Here is a 15,176-nt window from a genome sequence, read left to right as displayed (position 1 = left end):
AGCTGTGATTGTGTCACTGAATTACAAAACAAATAAACCTTCTGGCTCTGTAAAACATACTTCTTTGTGAAAATACCAGGAATAAGAACCCTTTTGTTTGTTTGAACAATTTACAACACAAGAGAGGGTCTCCTAGGTGTTTCTTCCTCTTATTTATTATTAGTGTTTTATTTTCTTATTTGTATTACTATAACACCGTTGGAATTACAATATGTAATCAACAATAGTAATAATAATTAGTCATCCTATCCTTTCTAAGTTTTTGCCCAGTTTTGACCCCTGGGAAATACACATGTATAGTGCACTGAAGAAAATGCATTTAGAACAGAAGCTTTCATGTAATGTTGCACAGAAAATTGACTGTCCACTTTTGGTGCTGTCTGTCCTCCCTATTGCAGTCAACAATATTGCATTAAAAGGAACTGAAACACACATTAAATATAGTTCGAACATTATTTTTCCATGTATGCAATTGTTATTTTGCCATGGGGAGGCTCTGTGACTGTGAATAGCATTGTCTGGATAGACTTGGTTGCTTTCAAAAGTTCAGGTGTTTGGAAGATTCTAATCAGGCTCTCCATCTTGCATACATATATATGAGAAACTTCATGTGCATTAAGAGATTGCTCATGTTAGAGATCTATCTAGATTTTATATTCATGGTCAGACTGCATACTTGCATAAAATTACTCAATGTACGTAAATGTTTATAGGATTGGTGTCAGAGAGAGAAAGCATTTCTAGCCATGTGTTTATTTGCAAATTCTAGGATGTGAAATGGGTCATTTTTAGTTTGTCATATCTGGATTACTGTGTCTCAGAGTTAGTGTCATGATTTTTTATATAATTATATAGGCTTTCTATCCCACAATAAGTTATAGAAAATGAATTGTGTCTCATCAATAATGAAGTCAAGATTGACAGAATTCTAGGAAATTTGGAAAATATATTTGTGCATAACAGTCTTCATATCTCAGCTGTTTCATTTATTAGTGTTATAATGGATGCTGTACTCTGAATTGAAACCAGCAGAGCAGATATCTGATTAAATATCTCCCCCAGCTGTCCTTAGTTTTGCAAATGAAGGTTTTGGCAGTGAGATTATTGCTTAAATTAATACTAATCACTTCTCTCCCCCTCTTGATAGAGTACAAACATATGACTGTGGAGAGAGAATAGCAGAATGGTTCTCTGAATTACTTGGTCGTCAGTGTCGCCTGATCAGGCAGAGTTCAGACTTCAAAAGAAATTCAAATCAGAAACATGGAAAAGGTATATCACTTTAGCATGGTTATTAGAAATCGATACTCCAGATCAGCATATTAAAATATTAGCATGGCTCATGCTCAGTGAAAAATTCTCCCAGGGAAGGTGGGGAAGTCTTGAGCTATTAAACCCAATAGGGAGCAAAGGGTATATAAATGCTCATACTCTGCTATGCTTGTCCACCATCTGTTGCACGTGGGGAAACTATAAATCTGTCTGAGTTTTTGTGTTACTTCTGTTGCCTTTAAATATTATGACAATTAGAAACATGAAAAATCTATTCATGTTGGAAATACCCTTATGCTGCAATTCCTTCCTGAACAGAACAAATTGAGAAGAATGTTGAGAAAATCCATAGATATTGATAACAACTTGAAAATTATTCCATAAAAATGAGGAAGGAAAATTTTCTCAGCTTTATTTCGATTGCAAAATGCATTGAGTCTGAGAGGATTCATGCTTCTGAACCTAATAGGATGGAAGCTTTCCTTAGCAACTGAAGGCCAATGAATAATTTTTTTAATTAAAATTGTAAGGTCATTGGAGTGGGGGAAGTTACCAGTATTATAGTAATTGTATCTAACAATTGTTTTATAATGCTGCATTGATTTTAGATCAGGCTGCATCAGTCCCACTCTCTCTTGTGAATGAAGCACAATATCTCCTGATAAATACAGCAAGTATTTTACAACTGAAAGAACAAATTACTGAAAGGTAAGCGCTCCCACTGAGTTGATAACCCTTCTACATGGTATCTTCAGAATCTAGAATCTTATAATATGTAAATATTCACTCATTGTTCTGAAGTGTGAGATTTTTATTTTTTCAAATTGTGACTCAGAGCAGAAAAAGAACATGGTCCATCCCGCCACGTCAGCAAGTGGAGCTGACAACTACACTAAGTAAAACTCTCCTTTGTTGGTGAAGCTTGCCAGAGCCCCGGCGCTCATAACTATGCCATAATGGTACAATCTGGCCCTAAGAATGGAAAATGTCAGAAAATCCACCATCAATTTAAATTACTGCAGCCTTTATATGCCCTTTATTTAATGGACCCCACTTCAGGACTACTAGGTTTTATATTTATTCCCAATGAACAAGAAAGATTCAGTGGGCCAGAAAAATGCAGTAGCCATTATTATTATTAATAACATACTAACAGCATGGTAGGTGGCTTGCAGACATGTAAAGGAAAAAAGTCTGTGCCATTCTAAGCAAATAGAGGAAGAGTGAAACTAAACAGAAATTAGCATGTGATTGACCACTGAAATTTTGCACAGATGTATTTTGCTTCTTTGGTTTTTAAACATATGCGTAGAACAAATCTGTATAGCCCATATCTATGTGTCTTATAGTTTCCAAACTGACCTTTAACCTTTCACAGGATTTGATCAGGTCAGACCCTAAAGCCTTAAGTCTGTTTCTACTGAATTCTTATTCATATCAAGCAGTCTATGACTTAAGTAAGAGTATGGCCAGAACAAGGAATGAATAAAAGCTGAATAATGTGAGTTCCATCAGCCTTTATGCAAAAGACCTGGCTCAAGGTATTAATTACTTTAAGTAGGAGTTCTGTCTAAAAACCAGTGGGGAAATATAGGTCAAAGACATCAAGATTTGATTCGGCGCTTTTTTCTTCCTCTGTTAATCTATGAAAATGATGAATTGCTGACAAATATCATTAGAGGTTAGACCTTCCTGGTCTGGCACCCTCAGGACCTGACCCATCCCAGATGAGGGATTTTGCCAGAGCAGGGGTGGTCATTTCTGGCCCCCCTGCTGCCAGCCCCCTCCAGACCTGGCCCTACAGCTGCCCTCCCAGCTGGCTCCCCCCTCTCGCTGGCCCTGCTGTTATGTCAGCCCCCACTGCCCTACCGTTCAGTCCTGCTCGCCGGACTCCCAATGCCGTGCCAGGTGGCCCCATTGCCTATGCACGCACTGGACTCCTGCTGCAGCTCCCAGCAGCCCTGCTGCCTTCACACACCAAGCTCTCAGTGCCCCACTGGGCAGCCTTGCTGCCTCTGCGTGCCTGGCTCCTGCTGCCACTCCAGGCAGTCCCATAGTCTCTGCACTGGGCTCCTGCTGCCATGTGTGGGGCTCCTGCTGCCCTGCCGGGTAGGCCTGCTGTCCTGGGCACTCGCCCTCCAGTGAGACTCTCTGGTTCTGGAACGTTGCTGGACCAAAGAATCCCGGATAAGAGAGTTTCAACCTTTAGTAGGAATCCGTGTTTTCTGGCGTTCTTGTTTCCTTCTTAACATTTTTCACACAAAAATTGGTATGTTCGTCATTCTTAGTGACTAAGTACAGGACTATATAACCTCTTCTTGAAAAAGGCTGACTCCAATCACTTGACTTCTTTAATAATATTTTATATTGTAAAAGTGATTATCTGCTCTCAGATCAAATAATACTGTTTAAGACAAGTTATTAGAAAATATCTTTAAGCATTATTATTCAGATTCTTGAAAATGTTTAAGACTCCCAGGTCAGCAAATAGCAGAATTTTGAGTGTAGCATATGGTTCCTTTTAGATTAATTGTAAGTCTCCCTACTATGTACCTTTTAGAACCAGTTAATAGCCATATGATATTTTTGTAATATCCCTACTTTTGTGTCCCTTCAATGTTTTTCCAAGCAAGTTCCTTTAAAAATAATTTCAACTTTTAGCAGAAGTCAATGGATGAAGTGCAATAAATTGTGTTCTTTACAAACATATATCTTACACTTTTATATTGACATGTACCATAGTCACACTCAGCTACTGATCTGAAAGTTCAGGTTAAATGACTGAATCTAACTTGCGTGTCAGAAACCTAGAAGAAAATGCAATGCATTTTCTTGTCAAAAGATCTGTCTGCAGAAATCTGTTAGGAATGAGCCAATCTCTAAGCTGACAATGCCTTGAAGATCATGATGGCAACAAGTAACTCCAATTGCTGGGGAACAAGATATTAATTAGACTTCTTGTCTAGGATGCAAGATTGTACAAGAAAAAGTCTCATGAAGGATCTCATGATAAAATGAAAACATAACATCACTTAATGCCTTTTGAAAGTCTCTGTCTCTTTATTGGAAAGCTAAATATTCAGGGCAAACGAGTTACTTTGGCATTTTTTCTTAATTAATGTTACTACATTCTTGCAAAAATGGGAAATTAAAAACCAAAAACCAAGCATTCTGTTAAAGCCCACGAAAGTTCATGATACCATCTGCATGTTTTGTTAGTCTATAAAGTGCTACCAGACCATTTGTTGTTTTTTCAGTTTACCTGTATAGACTAACTCGGCTACCGTCAACATTCTGCTAAAGACAAGAGACCCTTGGACTCTAAGGATATGACTTAGAGCACCCTACACAGCACCCTAAACTCGAAATAAGATACACAATTTGTGCTACGCAGATTGCGTATCTTATTTCTACTGAATTTCAAAATAGACTATTTTGAAATTTGGCACACCTACACAGCATCAAATTTCAAAATAATGTGCTATTTTGAGACATTCCTTAACTCTCATGGAACGAGGGTTACCGGGATGCCGAAATAACGTACTCATTATTTTGAAAAATATTTCAAAATAATGGGCAGCTTGCATAGATGCAGGGTAGCTATTTCTTTATTCTCATTTCTTCTTCTTTCTCACTTCACTGCCTTTTCTCCTGCCACACCTCCTTTTATCCTTGGAACTCCCTCTTTTTGTTGATCAGCATAGGTTAGCAGAATCTCCCCCCTTCGCCCCATTCCGCCATGCAGAGCAACTTTAAGAGTACTGGGAAAAGAATTATAGCCTAAGAAGACAACACAACACCCTGTAGCTCTTTCTAAGTTATTGGATGCTAGCTTTCCAAACACTGAACCGCATGATTTATTTTCAAAAACCTATACCTGTGAAGTCTGTGTTAAAACTCTTTTCCCCTTGGGAAAAAAGGTAGTTTCTTTTTTCGTTTAGGGTTGTTTTGTTTAATTAAAATAGGTTTTGATTTGTAGACACTTTAAGTTTTCAATTCACTTTTAATAGTTTTACTTTGGTTTTATATTTCCTGTGTAAAAATGAATCTTCCACTTTCCAGTCAGCTCTAGGGAGGTGAGCTAAAACAGTATTTGCAATTTAATTACAAATAAGTATGTTACAAAAAAGCTGCAGAATCACCTCCCTGCAGAAGTGTCCCTCTCTCCAGTGTTGTTGTTGCTCACCACATCCCTGAAGATGAACAAAAAATGCCACTGTCTGACCTAACACTGAGAAGTTCTTTGGTTGAAATATGCACTTGAAAATGCTCATAATTGTTTTCGTTTTGTTTATTAAATACATGTAATGAGAGATTGACCCAAACTAAAATCCCAGATCAAATCTCTGACTGTAATTAGCCAAAAGAAAAACCTAGTTCTGAATATTCCTAAAATCTGGCTTCTCGCTGGCACTAAACTATACTACTTCTACGAGAGACATCCCTAGGGGTGCACCACAGTAGGTGTAGGTGCATCCTAGTGCCTCAGAGCGGATTTTTGATAGCAGTGCATTGGGACCGCACATGCGCTGAGCGCGCAGGCCCCCTCCCCCCCACCCGGTGCCATTGTGCATGTGTGGCCACCCTCCCTTCAGTTCCTTTCTACCTTTCCCAGCTTCAGACGGACCTCCGCAGTGCTCCTCATTCCTCAGCTGTTCTGAAGGGAATTTAGTTAGATAGATTAGTTCAATCCAAGTTCTTAACCCCTCTAGTTCCTACTGTTAGTGGGGAAAAAAATCTCTCCATTCGCGTCAGTGGGCTCCCTTGGAACATTGCCATGGTATGGGCTCACCTGGCTTTAAACGCTGTGTAGACTGCAGTGACGCTATGCCAGCCTCAGATTGCCATGACAAGTGTGTTAAGCACCTCGGGCACTCACACTCACAATGGGACTGCCCACACTGCACCAAACTTAAACCGCACGCACGGAGAAATAGAGAATTCTGCTTGAAAATGATTTTGATGGACAAGGGCAAACACCGTTCCTCAGAACCTGGCTCCGGGCAGACACCCACAGTGAAAGGGATCTGTGGGGGAGGGATAGCTCAGTGGTTTGAGCATTGGTCTGCTAAATCAATTGTGAGTTCGATCCTTGAGGAAGCCATTTACGGATCTGGGGAAAATCTGTCAGGGATGGTACTTGGTCCTGCCATGAGGGCAGAGTACTGGATTTGATGACCTCTCAAGGTCCCTTCCAGTTCTATGAGATAGATAGGGATAAACCCCCTAAGTCCACAAAGAAACCCTGAACTTACCATTTCTGAGTGGAGACAGACAATCTCGCTCTCCATTTTCTAATTACTCAGACTCACCCTCTCTCCTATCAGCTGACGGGGATGACGACTTAGCGGTTTTTTCGCCCCAGCTATCTCCAAGCACAGAGGCATCCGGAATGTCGTTTAATTCCATCCAGCCTGATTTTACCAGAGCACCCATGGCCCACTGGACTCCATACCCATGGATGCCAGCACCAATGCCTTATCCTCTCAGTGCAATTGTGAGCCAATGGCCTCAACAACACAAGAAGAGACCACACAAGACCAAACACATGACAAAAGCTCCCTTTCCCCTCACCCAGTCACCTCCAATGGGTACTGGGAAAAATGATACAGAAGGACATCACTCCCCAAATTCGGCTTCAGGGGTATTATTAGACACAAACTCACAGTTTTGTATGGATGAGGCGATCATACCACCATCCTCCATAATTATCAAGGACGTCTCTACCTTCCAGGATCTTTTCAAAAGAGTCACAGCTGACATGAACATCCCCATGGAGGAGGTGCAGGACACACTCCACAAGCTCAGAAATATCCTCCAGGCGATACCTTCTGCAAAAATTGCCTTGCCAATCAACCTGGCCATACTTGAATCTGCCAAGACCTTGTGGTAAACACCTGCCTCAGTTCCACCTACCTGTAAAAAGGCAGACCATAAGTATTACGTCCCACTCAAAGGCTCAGAATTTTTGTTCTCTCATCCACCGCAAAACTCCCTGGTAGTGGAGACTGCCCAGCAGAGAAATAAGCAACAAAACCGTTTTGCTCCATCCGTAAAGGACGATAAGAGACTTGACTCACTGGGGAAAAAAGTGTATGCCTCAGCCACTCTACAAAAACTATGCTGCACTCCTTAGCAAATATAACTTCAACAATGCAAAGTTCAACACCTGTATTAATGACATACCAGACAATAAAAAGGCACAATTCAGAGCGTTTCTGAAGGGCAGGCAATACCATGCACAACCCTGCAAGCTGCCGTGGATGCAGGTGATACGACTACAAAAACAACAGCGACAGCAGGTGTCATGTGACGAGCCTCATGGATCGTCAGCCTTTCCCCTCCAGATCCAACTGTCAGTTGAGGACCTGCCGTTCGAGGGTGAGAAGCTCTTCTCATCAAAAACCAACGAGGTCCTCCACTCAGTGAAGGACTCCAGGGCAACATTATGCTCTCTGGGAATCCAGACACCTGGAACAAGAACAAGACAGTACAGGTATCAGCCATACCAAAGACCAAGATACTCACAACCTACATATCACTACCAAAGACAAAATCACCCACCATACCAACAATGTGGGCAAAACAGACAACAACAATAGTGCTCTCAGAATAACACTTCTAGCCACCCATCTCAGCCAAATAAGCAAATTTGAGCAATCTGTTGAGAGACTGACAGTCACGTTACCTGCTCCAGAGTTCCGAAATATGACCAAACCTTTTCACTATCGCCTGCTGCCTGTCTACACAAATGATAAGCCATCATATCTGACAAGTGGGTGATATAAATAATCTCCTCGGGGTACACTATCCCTTTCCTTTCTCTCCACCCACCCTGTCCTTCTTCAGGGACCCTCTCACGAGATCATACTGCAGCAAGAGGTAGATCATCTGCTACAGCGAGGAACCATAGAACCAGTTCCGCAGGAATTCCATAGCATTGGCTTCTACTCCCACTACTTCCTCCTAGAGAAAAAAAACAGGTGGCTGGTGCCCAATTCTTGACCTAAGGGTGCTGAACAAATTCATCAAAAGAGAAAAATTGAAAATGGTCACACTGGCTACCATTATCCCCACTCTGGAGCTGTACGACTGATTTTCGTCTCTCGACCTACAAGACACATATTTCCATGTGTCCATACGACCAGCTCACAGATATTTTCTCTGTTTTACTCTAGGTTCTCAACACTACTGATATACAGTCCTACACTTCGGACTCTCCACGGCACCCAGGGTTTTTTCCAAGGTGCTGGCAGTAGTCACAGCTCATCTCAGGAAGTGCGGAGTCACCATTTATCCATATCTTGATGATTGCCTTATCAAAGCAAGAACCAGACACAATTCCTATCACTGTATTCACATTGTCCAACATTGTTTCCACTCATTAGGACTTCTCATAAATGAGAGCAAATCAGTGCTCACACCCACTCAATCCATTCAATTTATTAGCGCCCACTTTGATTCCATCACAGCTATGGCCTCTCTACCTACCAACAGGTTCCTCAGCATCAGCCAGCTAGCACACTCGCTCCATGACTGTTTACAGCTTCTTGGTCAAATGGCATCATGCAACCCTGTGGTCCCCAATGCATACCTGTTTGAGGTGTATTCAGGGTTGGCTCTGGCTCAACTGCAAGCCCAACATCCACCCGATGACCAAAATACTTACACTTCCACACGTGATTAAGACATCACTACAGTGATGGACAATCTCTGCAGGGGCATACCTTTTCAAAATCCAGAACCCACAGTGGTCATCACCACCAATGCTTCTCTCACCAGGTGGGGAGCACATATGAAAGGATTCACAATGCAGGCCTCTGGACCTTAGCAGAGTGCACATGAAATATCAATGTCTTCAAATTCAGAGCGGTATGCCTGGCATGCCAGCATTTCCTTCCCCACATCACGGGAACCAATGTCAGAATATATCTGGACAATATGGCATGTATGTTCCACATAAACAGCGAGGTGCTCAATCACAAGCCCTCTGCAAGGAGGCCATAACACTCTGGAACTGGTACCACACCGTGACATCTCCATAAGTGCATGCCACCTGTCCGGTGTCCTCAATACAACAGTGGACACCCTCATCAGAGCCTTACCCCAAGACCATGAGTGGGAGCTCAGCAACACAGTTCTGAGGGACATATTCATGAGATGGGGACATCTCCATATAGACTTATTTGCCACCAAGGCCAACAAGAAATGTCCACTGTACTGCTCCAGAGTGGGCATGGGGAAGTCACCCCTCGGAGACACTCTCATCCTGAAATGGGATACGCCCCTACTCTTATGCATTCCCTCCCTTTCCCCTCCTCAACAGAGTGCTGATAAAAATATGGAGAAACAAGGCGAGAGTGATCCTCATAGCATCTTGATGACCTCGGCAACCATGGTTTCCCCTCCTAAAAAGAATGGCCCAATACCACCAAATCACCCTTCCATGCACCCTGACCATACTATCTCAACTATGAGCACCTCGCTGTTTATGTGGAACATACATGCCATATTGTCCAGATATATTCTGACATTGGTTCCCGTGATGTGGGGAAGGAAATGCTGGCATGCCAGGCATACCGCTCTGAATTTGAGGACATTGATATTTCATGTGTGCTCTGCTAAGGTCCAGAGGCCTGCATTGTGAATAACATCTCCCCATCCTCAGTTCCTGACTCTCCACTTCAAGTCATGGTATCTCGATAATTCACGGGCTTAGTGCAATACTACCAGAAGGTGTGCAATGTCCTTTTACACAGCAGGGCTCCTTCAATAAGACATATATTAACAAATGGACTTGATTTACACATTGGGCAGCCTCCCACAATATATCATCGCAGGATGCCCCGCTCCCCATAAACCTAGATTCCTAGATTACCTACTGCATCTCAAACAATTGCAACTCTCCTTGAGCTCCATCAAAGTCCATCTGGCAGCAACAACAACCTTACACATGCCAGTTGATGACACTATAGTGGTTGCCCATCCAATCATGAAGCGATTCCTAAAAGGCCTACAGGCCCTCTATCCAGACATCATCGCCCCTTGGGAAGCATGGGATCTACACCTGGTACTGACGACTCTTATGAAATGTCCATTTGAACCCGTGGTCATATGTTCTTTATTCCATTTAACCCTAAAGACAGCTTTCCTAGTTGCAATAACCTCAGCACGTAGAGTGGGTGAGATGGCCACTCTAATGGCTGATCCGCCATTTACCATCTTTTCAAGGACAAAGTTTCCCTGCGACTGCACCTCAAGTTCATACCTGAGATGCGCTCTTCCTTCCACTTAAACCAAACTATACACTTACCTGTATGCTTTCCAAAGCCTCAGGCAACAACTTCAAGGTGCAGATGCACACCCTTAATGAGCATCCCTGGGGGTGCTCCTCTACCCTCTCGCTTGACTTCGGGGGGGAAATAATAATAAAAGACAATTTGTTCTCCTACACCAGGTTTTGGATAGAGAAGGAATTGAAGGGAGGGTGGCCGCACATGCGCAATGGCACCGGGGGGGCCCACACACACCGTATTCACTGTCCCTATGCACTAATATAAAAAATCCGCTCTGAGGCGCTGGAATACACCTATAGCTACTGTGGAACACCCCAGGAATGCTCATCTCAAAGAACATCAGTTACGGGAAGGTGAGTAATCTCCTCTTCATCTGGCTGCAAATTCTTTTGTGTGCACTAAGTATTGGGATGACCTCCATGAACTTGGTCAGACCCCCATATTCCCTGGATTACTCAACATTTCCTAAGCAGGACATACAATCCATTCCTGAGCCATTGTTCCCATCTTTAGTGAGACAGTGACAACAAATAAGAACCAGGGATACGTTGCATTTCCTGGAGTATTAAGTAGAATAAAAGGTTAAGAAGTTACAGTAAAACTTAAGTTACGGCAAGATTGCAAGCCTCTTTCGAAAGTACCTTTTGAAAAAGCCTCTTTCAAAAAAGAGCATCTAGACTACAACCAGTACTTTCAAAAAAGAGAGCACCTAGGCAGTCTAGATGCTCTCTTTCAAAAAAGCAGTTTGCATTACACAGCGCCTTTTTTTGAAAGAGCACTTTTGAAAAAAGGCGTTATTCCTCATAAAACGAGTTTTCCGCGGTCAAAAAAACTACCGTGTTCTTTCGATTTACTTTTGAAAGAATGCCGCAGCAGTCTAGACGAAGGGGAAGTTTTAAAAAAAAAAAAAAAAAAAAAAAAAAAAAACCTGTAATCTAGACACACCCTCAGTGAATAAGTTTTTCTTCTTTAGAAAAAAATATCTATAGTTGTCCTAGTTGGTAGGTCTCATGCTACACTTTCCCCCTCCTCCAAATGATGAGTACATCAGCCCAGCCACAATGCCAGCCTTTTCCTATCCCATCTGTATTCTCACTAACAATTCTCCTGTTTGTCTCCCTGCATAGAATGAAACCATCCGATGTAGTGCAGTGACAAGAGCAGTCCCTCTCTACTGCTAGAATTCTCCCATACTTGTCTCAACTGTCAATTCGACAGATGGTCACGCCTCCCCAAATGGACTTCAAACTAGGTTCAAGAAAGATGGTCGGCCACAAAGTATCAGCATAGGCATATACTGTTAAGAAGAAGAGCACTGTCCCCTTATGGGCAATCACAAGTATCAAAGCAAAAACGTTGATAGAAATATTGATAGAAATAAGGTGTATTGCTTTCTTTGTTCCAACTCCAAGACACAGGATTGTGCAGGGCCTCCATGTGCAATACACAGCACATTCAGCCCCTCTGACAGTGAATATACTTCCACACTTTTAAAATGTGAATGTCCCAGTGTCAATTTTTGATTCCCTATATTCTGAAATTATTTTAAAAAGTGCATCAAATGTGTGATGTGCTGTAGTAGTACTATGGAGAATTCTTTTCACCATAATTAATCCGTGGACTCTCTGCAAAACAGTAAGAGATCTAGCTTTTGATAATGTTGAGGTCAGGTTATGTGATTGGTGTGAAAATCTACATACACATGTTTATTGGTATGCACATTCGTCTCCTAAAGGAAAAGCCATGCTATTACAAGCCAAACAACCTCAGTTTTCCCAAGCTAATTAATTGAAGCTAACTTTTGTAGAAGTTGTTTTAATATAGTTTTCCACCATTTTCATTAAAATACAAAACAATTTTAAATATTTTTAGTTTTTTCTAAAAGAGAAATCTCTCTGTTTTTCAGGCTTCTGTCTCTATTTTGGGTGAAAATTAAGTGTTCAGGTCACAGGTGATGGTGTCTTTTGATGTAGTTCATGTACATCTGAGCTTAGACAAAATTTCAGAGTGATGAAGCACTGAGAGTCTCTTTTGGAAATCCCAAAGTTGGCCAATCATTTCCATTGGCAAAGTTTCCACTTCAAAAATGAAAGATAGGAGTGAGATTTCAAAGTTATAGCCAGCTTTATGAAATGTGTATATTATATACTATCTGCCACTCTGTCTGTCTCACATGTACATATGCACACACACACAACACATTCATTATTGACTCTGGTAAATAAAACATGTGTAGGGAGGTGTGGAAATCTTCATCCCTGGACTTTTTTTTAATCATCTGCCATTTAGTGTAATCTGATGCATTGTAAAAGCTATATATATAGGGTATGGCTACACTACAAAGTTAATTCGAAATAACAACCGTTATTTTGAATTAACTTCAATAGTGTCGACACATGCAAACCGCTATTTTGAAATAGCGGAGCACTTATTTCGAGTTTGGTAAACCTCATTCTACAAGGAGTAATGCCAAATTCGAAATAGCTATTTTGAATTAAGTGCTGTATAGACTGTTTCGAAATAGATTTTGAGTCTAGATGCGTTATTTCAAATTATCTTAATTCGAATTAACTATTTCGAATTAAGTTAATTCGAAATAGCGCTGTAGTGTAGACATACCCATATATTTATCAAGGATAAATTCTCTCTCACAACATTGACCTATTGGTCTTCTTGCCTTCACAGGTCACTAAATATCCTCTAAATTTCCCCTATATTCATTTTGTTTCCCCTCCAATTAGATTTCATCAGTCAATTGATCAAATACCCAAAGTATCCATCCACATGCAGTACTTCAGCCCTTCAATACAGTAGCTAATGTTGAAATTAAATTACAGTGGTCCTTCTCTAGTGTACAGATTTATCATTGCAGTGCCATGTACTTCCCTTTCTATCTTTTTAGTGCCACTTTATATCTGTTGAAATGCCTCCTAGTGGACTACACTTTTTATTCAAAGGGCTGTTCCTTTTCCATAACTTCTGTAATAAAACTGCATTCTAAATTTGTTCTTAACAATTGTGTGGAAGAAAAATCTTACTGCATAGGGCTAGCAACTACATATTCAAAGTGGGTGAATACTGCATGCTGATTAGCATGGCTCTTATTTTCTTCTGCTTTGTGAATTTTTGTGATAGACAGGGAGAGCCACTGCAAACAGAGCAACTAATCCAGCGCTTCCGTGCCAACCTTGTGGTCAGTGCAACGGAATCTTTTGAAGAAGAGGAGTGGGCTGAGATTTCCATTGGCACGTTGCATTTCCAGGTACAGTCTGACTTACTTCAGTAGCACTTTCCTGTTATAAAGCATTCTGACCTTGAAATCAGAGCAAAATTCTTGCAACACTCAGGCTAGGTTTACTCCACAAACCTGCACTAGTATAACTATGTTGCTTAGGGGTGTGAAAAATCCATAAGCACTATTGTTAGATTGACCCAATGTCAGTATAGCGTGGCCTGCAAGAGAAGACCGACTATCAACATATAGTTAATGCCTTTTGTGGAAGAGGGTTAACTATGCCAAAGGCCAAAGTTCTTGTATTGGTACAGTAGCATCTTCACTAAAGCATCACAGTGGTGCAGCTGCCCACTGCAGTGCTATATCTGGAGACAAGCCCTGATTGTGATGTAAAGACAGATTCCAACAAATGTTATTTCTTAAATTTCACCAATTTCCCTTTCCAAATGAAAAGTGTCTCTGAGCAGTTTTTGAGACAAAAACCGTAGGCTCGTATTTTTATTAAAAACATATAGCCCGAGGCACATTCACAGAATATTTTGACCCAAATGTTGAGAAGGAAAGAGTACTTCTGATTTCAAAGGCCCTATTTTTGGATGCTCACTTTAGACACAAGGTGCCTCAAAATGAGTATCCAAATCAGAAGCCATGTTTTACATTTTAAGACTTCATATATTTTTTAAAAGCGAGGAAAACATAGCTTTTCTATGATTTTTTTAAATAGCACCTGACTTACAACTGCATTCTTTATTTAAGAATTTTGCTTGTCAGTATATAGTAGTACGTTTTAAAATAAAAATTAAGCTCAAGTGTACAGATCATGAATTTTCACCACTTCTTGTATTTCTATTTGACGTCATGGTATCTAGGCAACATTTTCCAGGTTGGGCCTCCCTGGTCCGGCACGCTTGGGACTTGACTGGTCCCAAATGAGGGAATTTATCAAACCAGGGGAGGTCTCCTGCCACTGGCCTCCCAGCTGCCATCCCTCCCCACTGCTTTTGGTTCTGGATGCTGCTGACAGGCTTAGGCTCCAACCCTTCTACCACCAGCTGGGTCAAAGCTCCCCAGGACCTGAGCTACCCAGCTGCCTCCAGCCCCTCTGCTACTGGCCTAGTGTGAGGCTCCCTTTGGCTGGGGCTCCATGACCACTACCAGTCCCATTTCTGCCAGCCTGGCTCCCCAGGGCTGGCACTCCGCAGCTGTTGCTGTCCTCCTGCTGCTAGCCCTGGCTACAGCTCCAAGCTGCCAGACTCCCAGCCTACTCTCGCTGCCAGCCCTGGGGCTCTTTGGTTCAGCAACATCCGTGGTCCTTGTCAGACCATGGATGTTGCCAGACCAGAGAGTCCTGGATTTAGGAGGTTCAACCTCAG

The 15,176-nt window shown here is 41.7% G+C and overlaps 1 protein-coding gene across 1 annotated transcript in view; it reads left to right on the top strand.

The window, feature by feature from the left end:
• The window catches only part of MOCOS (molybdenum cofactor sulfurase), a 346,276-nt gene that overhangs the window by 312,096 nt on the left and 19,004 nt on the right, over window positions 1–15,176 (top strand). Inside the window, exons 11-13 of the mRNA XM_075921610.1 lie at window positions 1,148–1,272; window positions 1,881–1,980; window positions 13,704–13,830. Coding sequence (XP_075777725.1) covers window positions 1,148–1,272; window positions 1,881–1,980; window positions 13,704–13,830 — 352 coding nt within the window. The remainder of the gene's footprint in view (window positions 1–1,147; window positions 1,273–1,880; window positions 1,981–13,703; window positions 13,831–15,176) is intronic.

This window comes from Pelodiscus sinensis, chromosome 2 (assembly GCF_049634645.1).
Source record: "Pelodiscus sinensis isolate JC-2024 chromosome 2, ASM4963464v1, whole genome shotgun sequence".
NCBI lineage: Eukaryota > Metazoa > Chordata > Testudines > Trionychidae > Pelodiscus > Pelodiscus sinensis.
The sequence above is the reverse complement of the archived record's forward strand: the minus strand, read 5'-3'. Positions and strand labels throughout refer to the sequence as shown.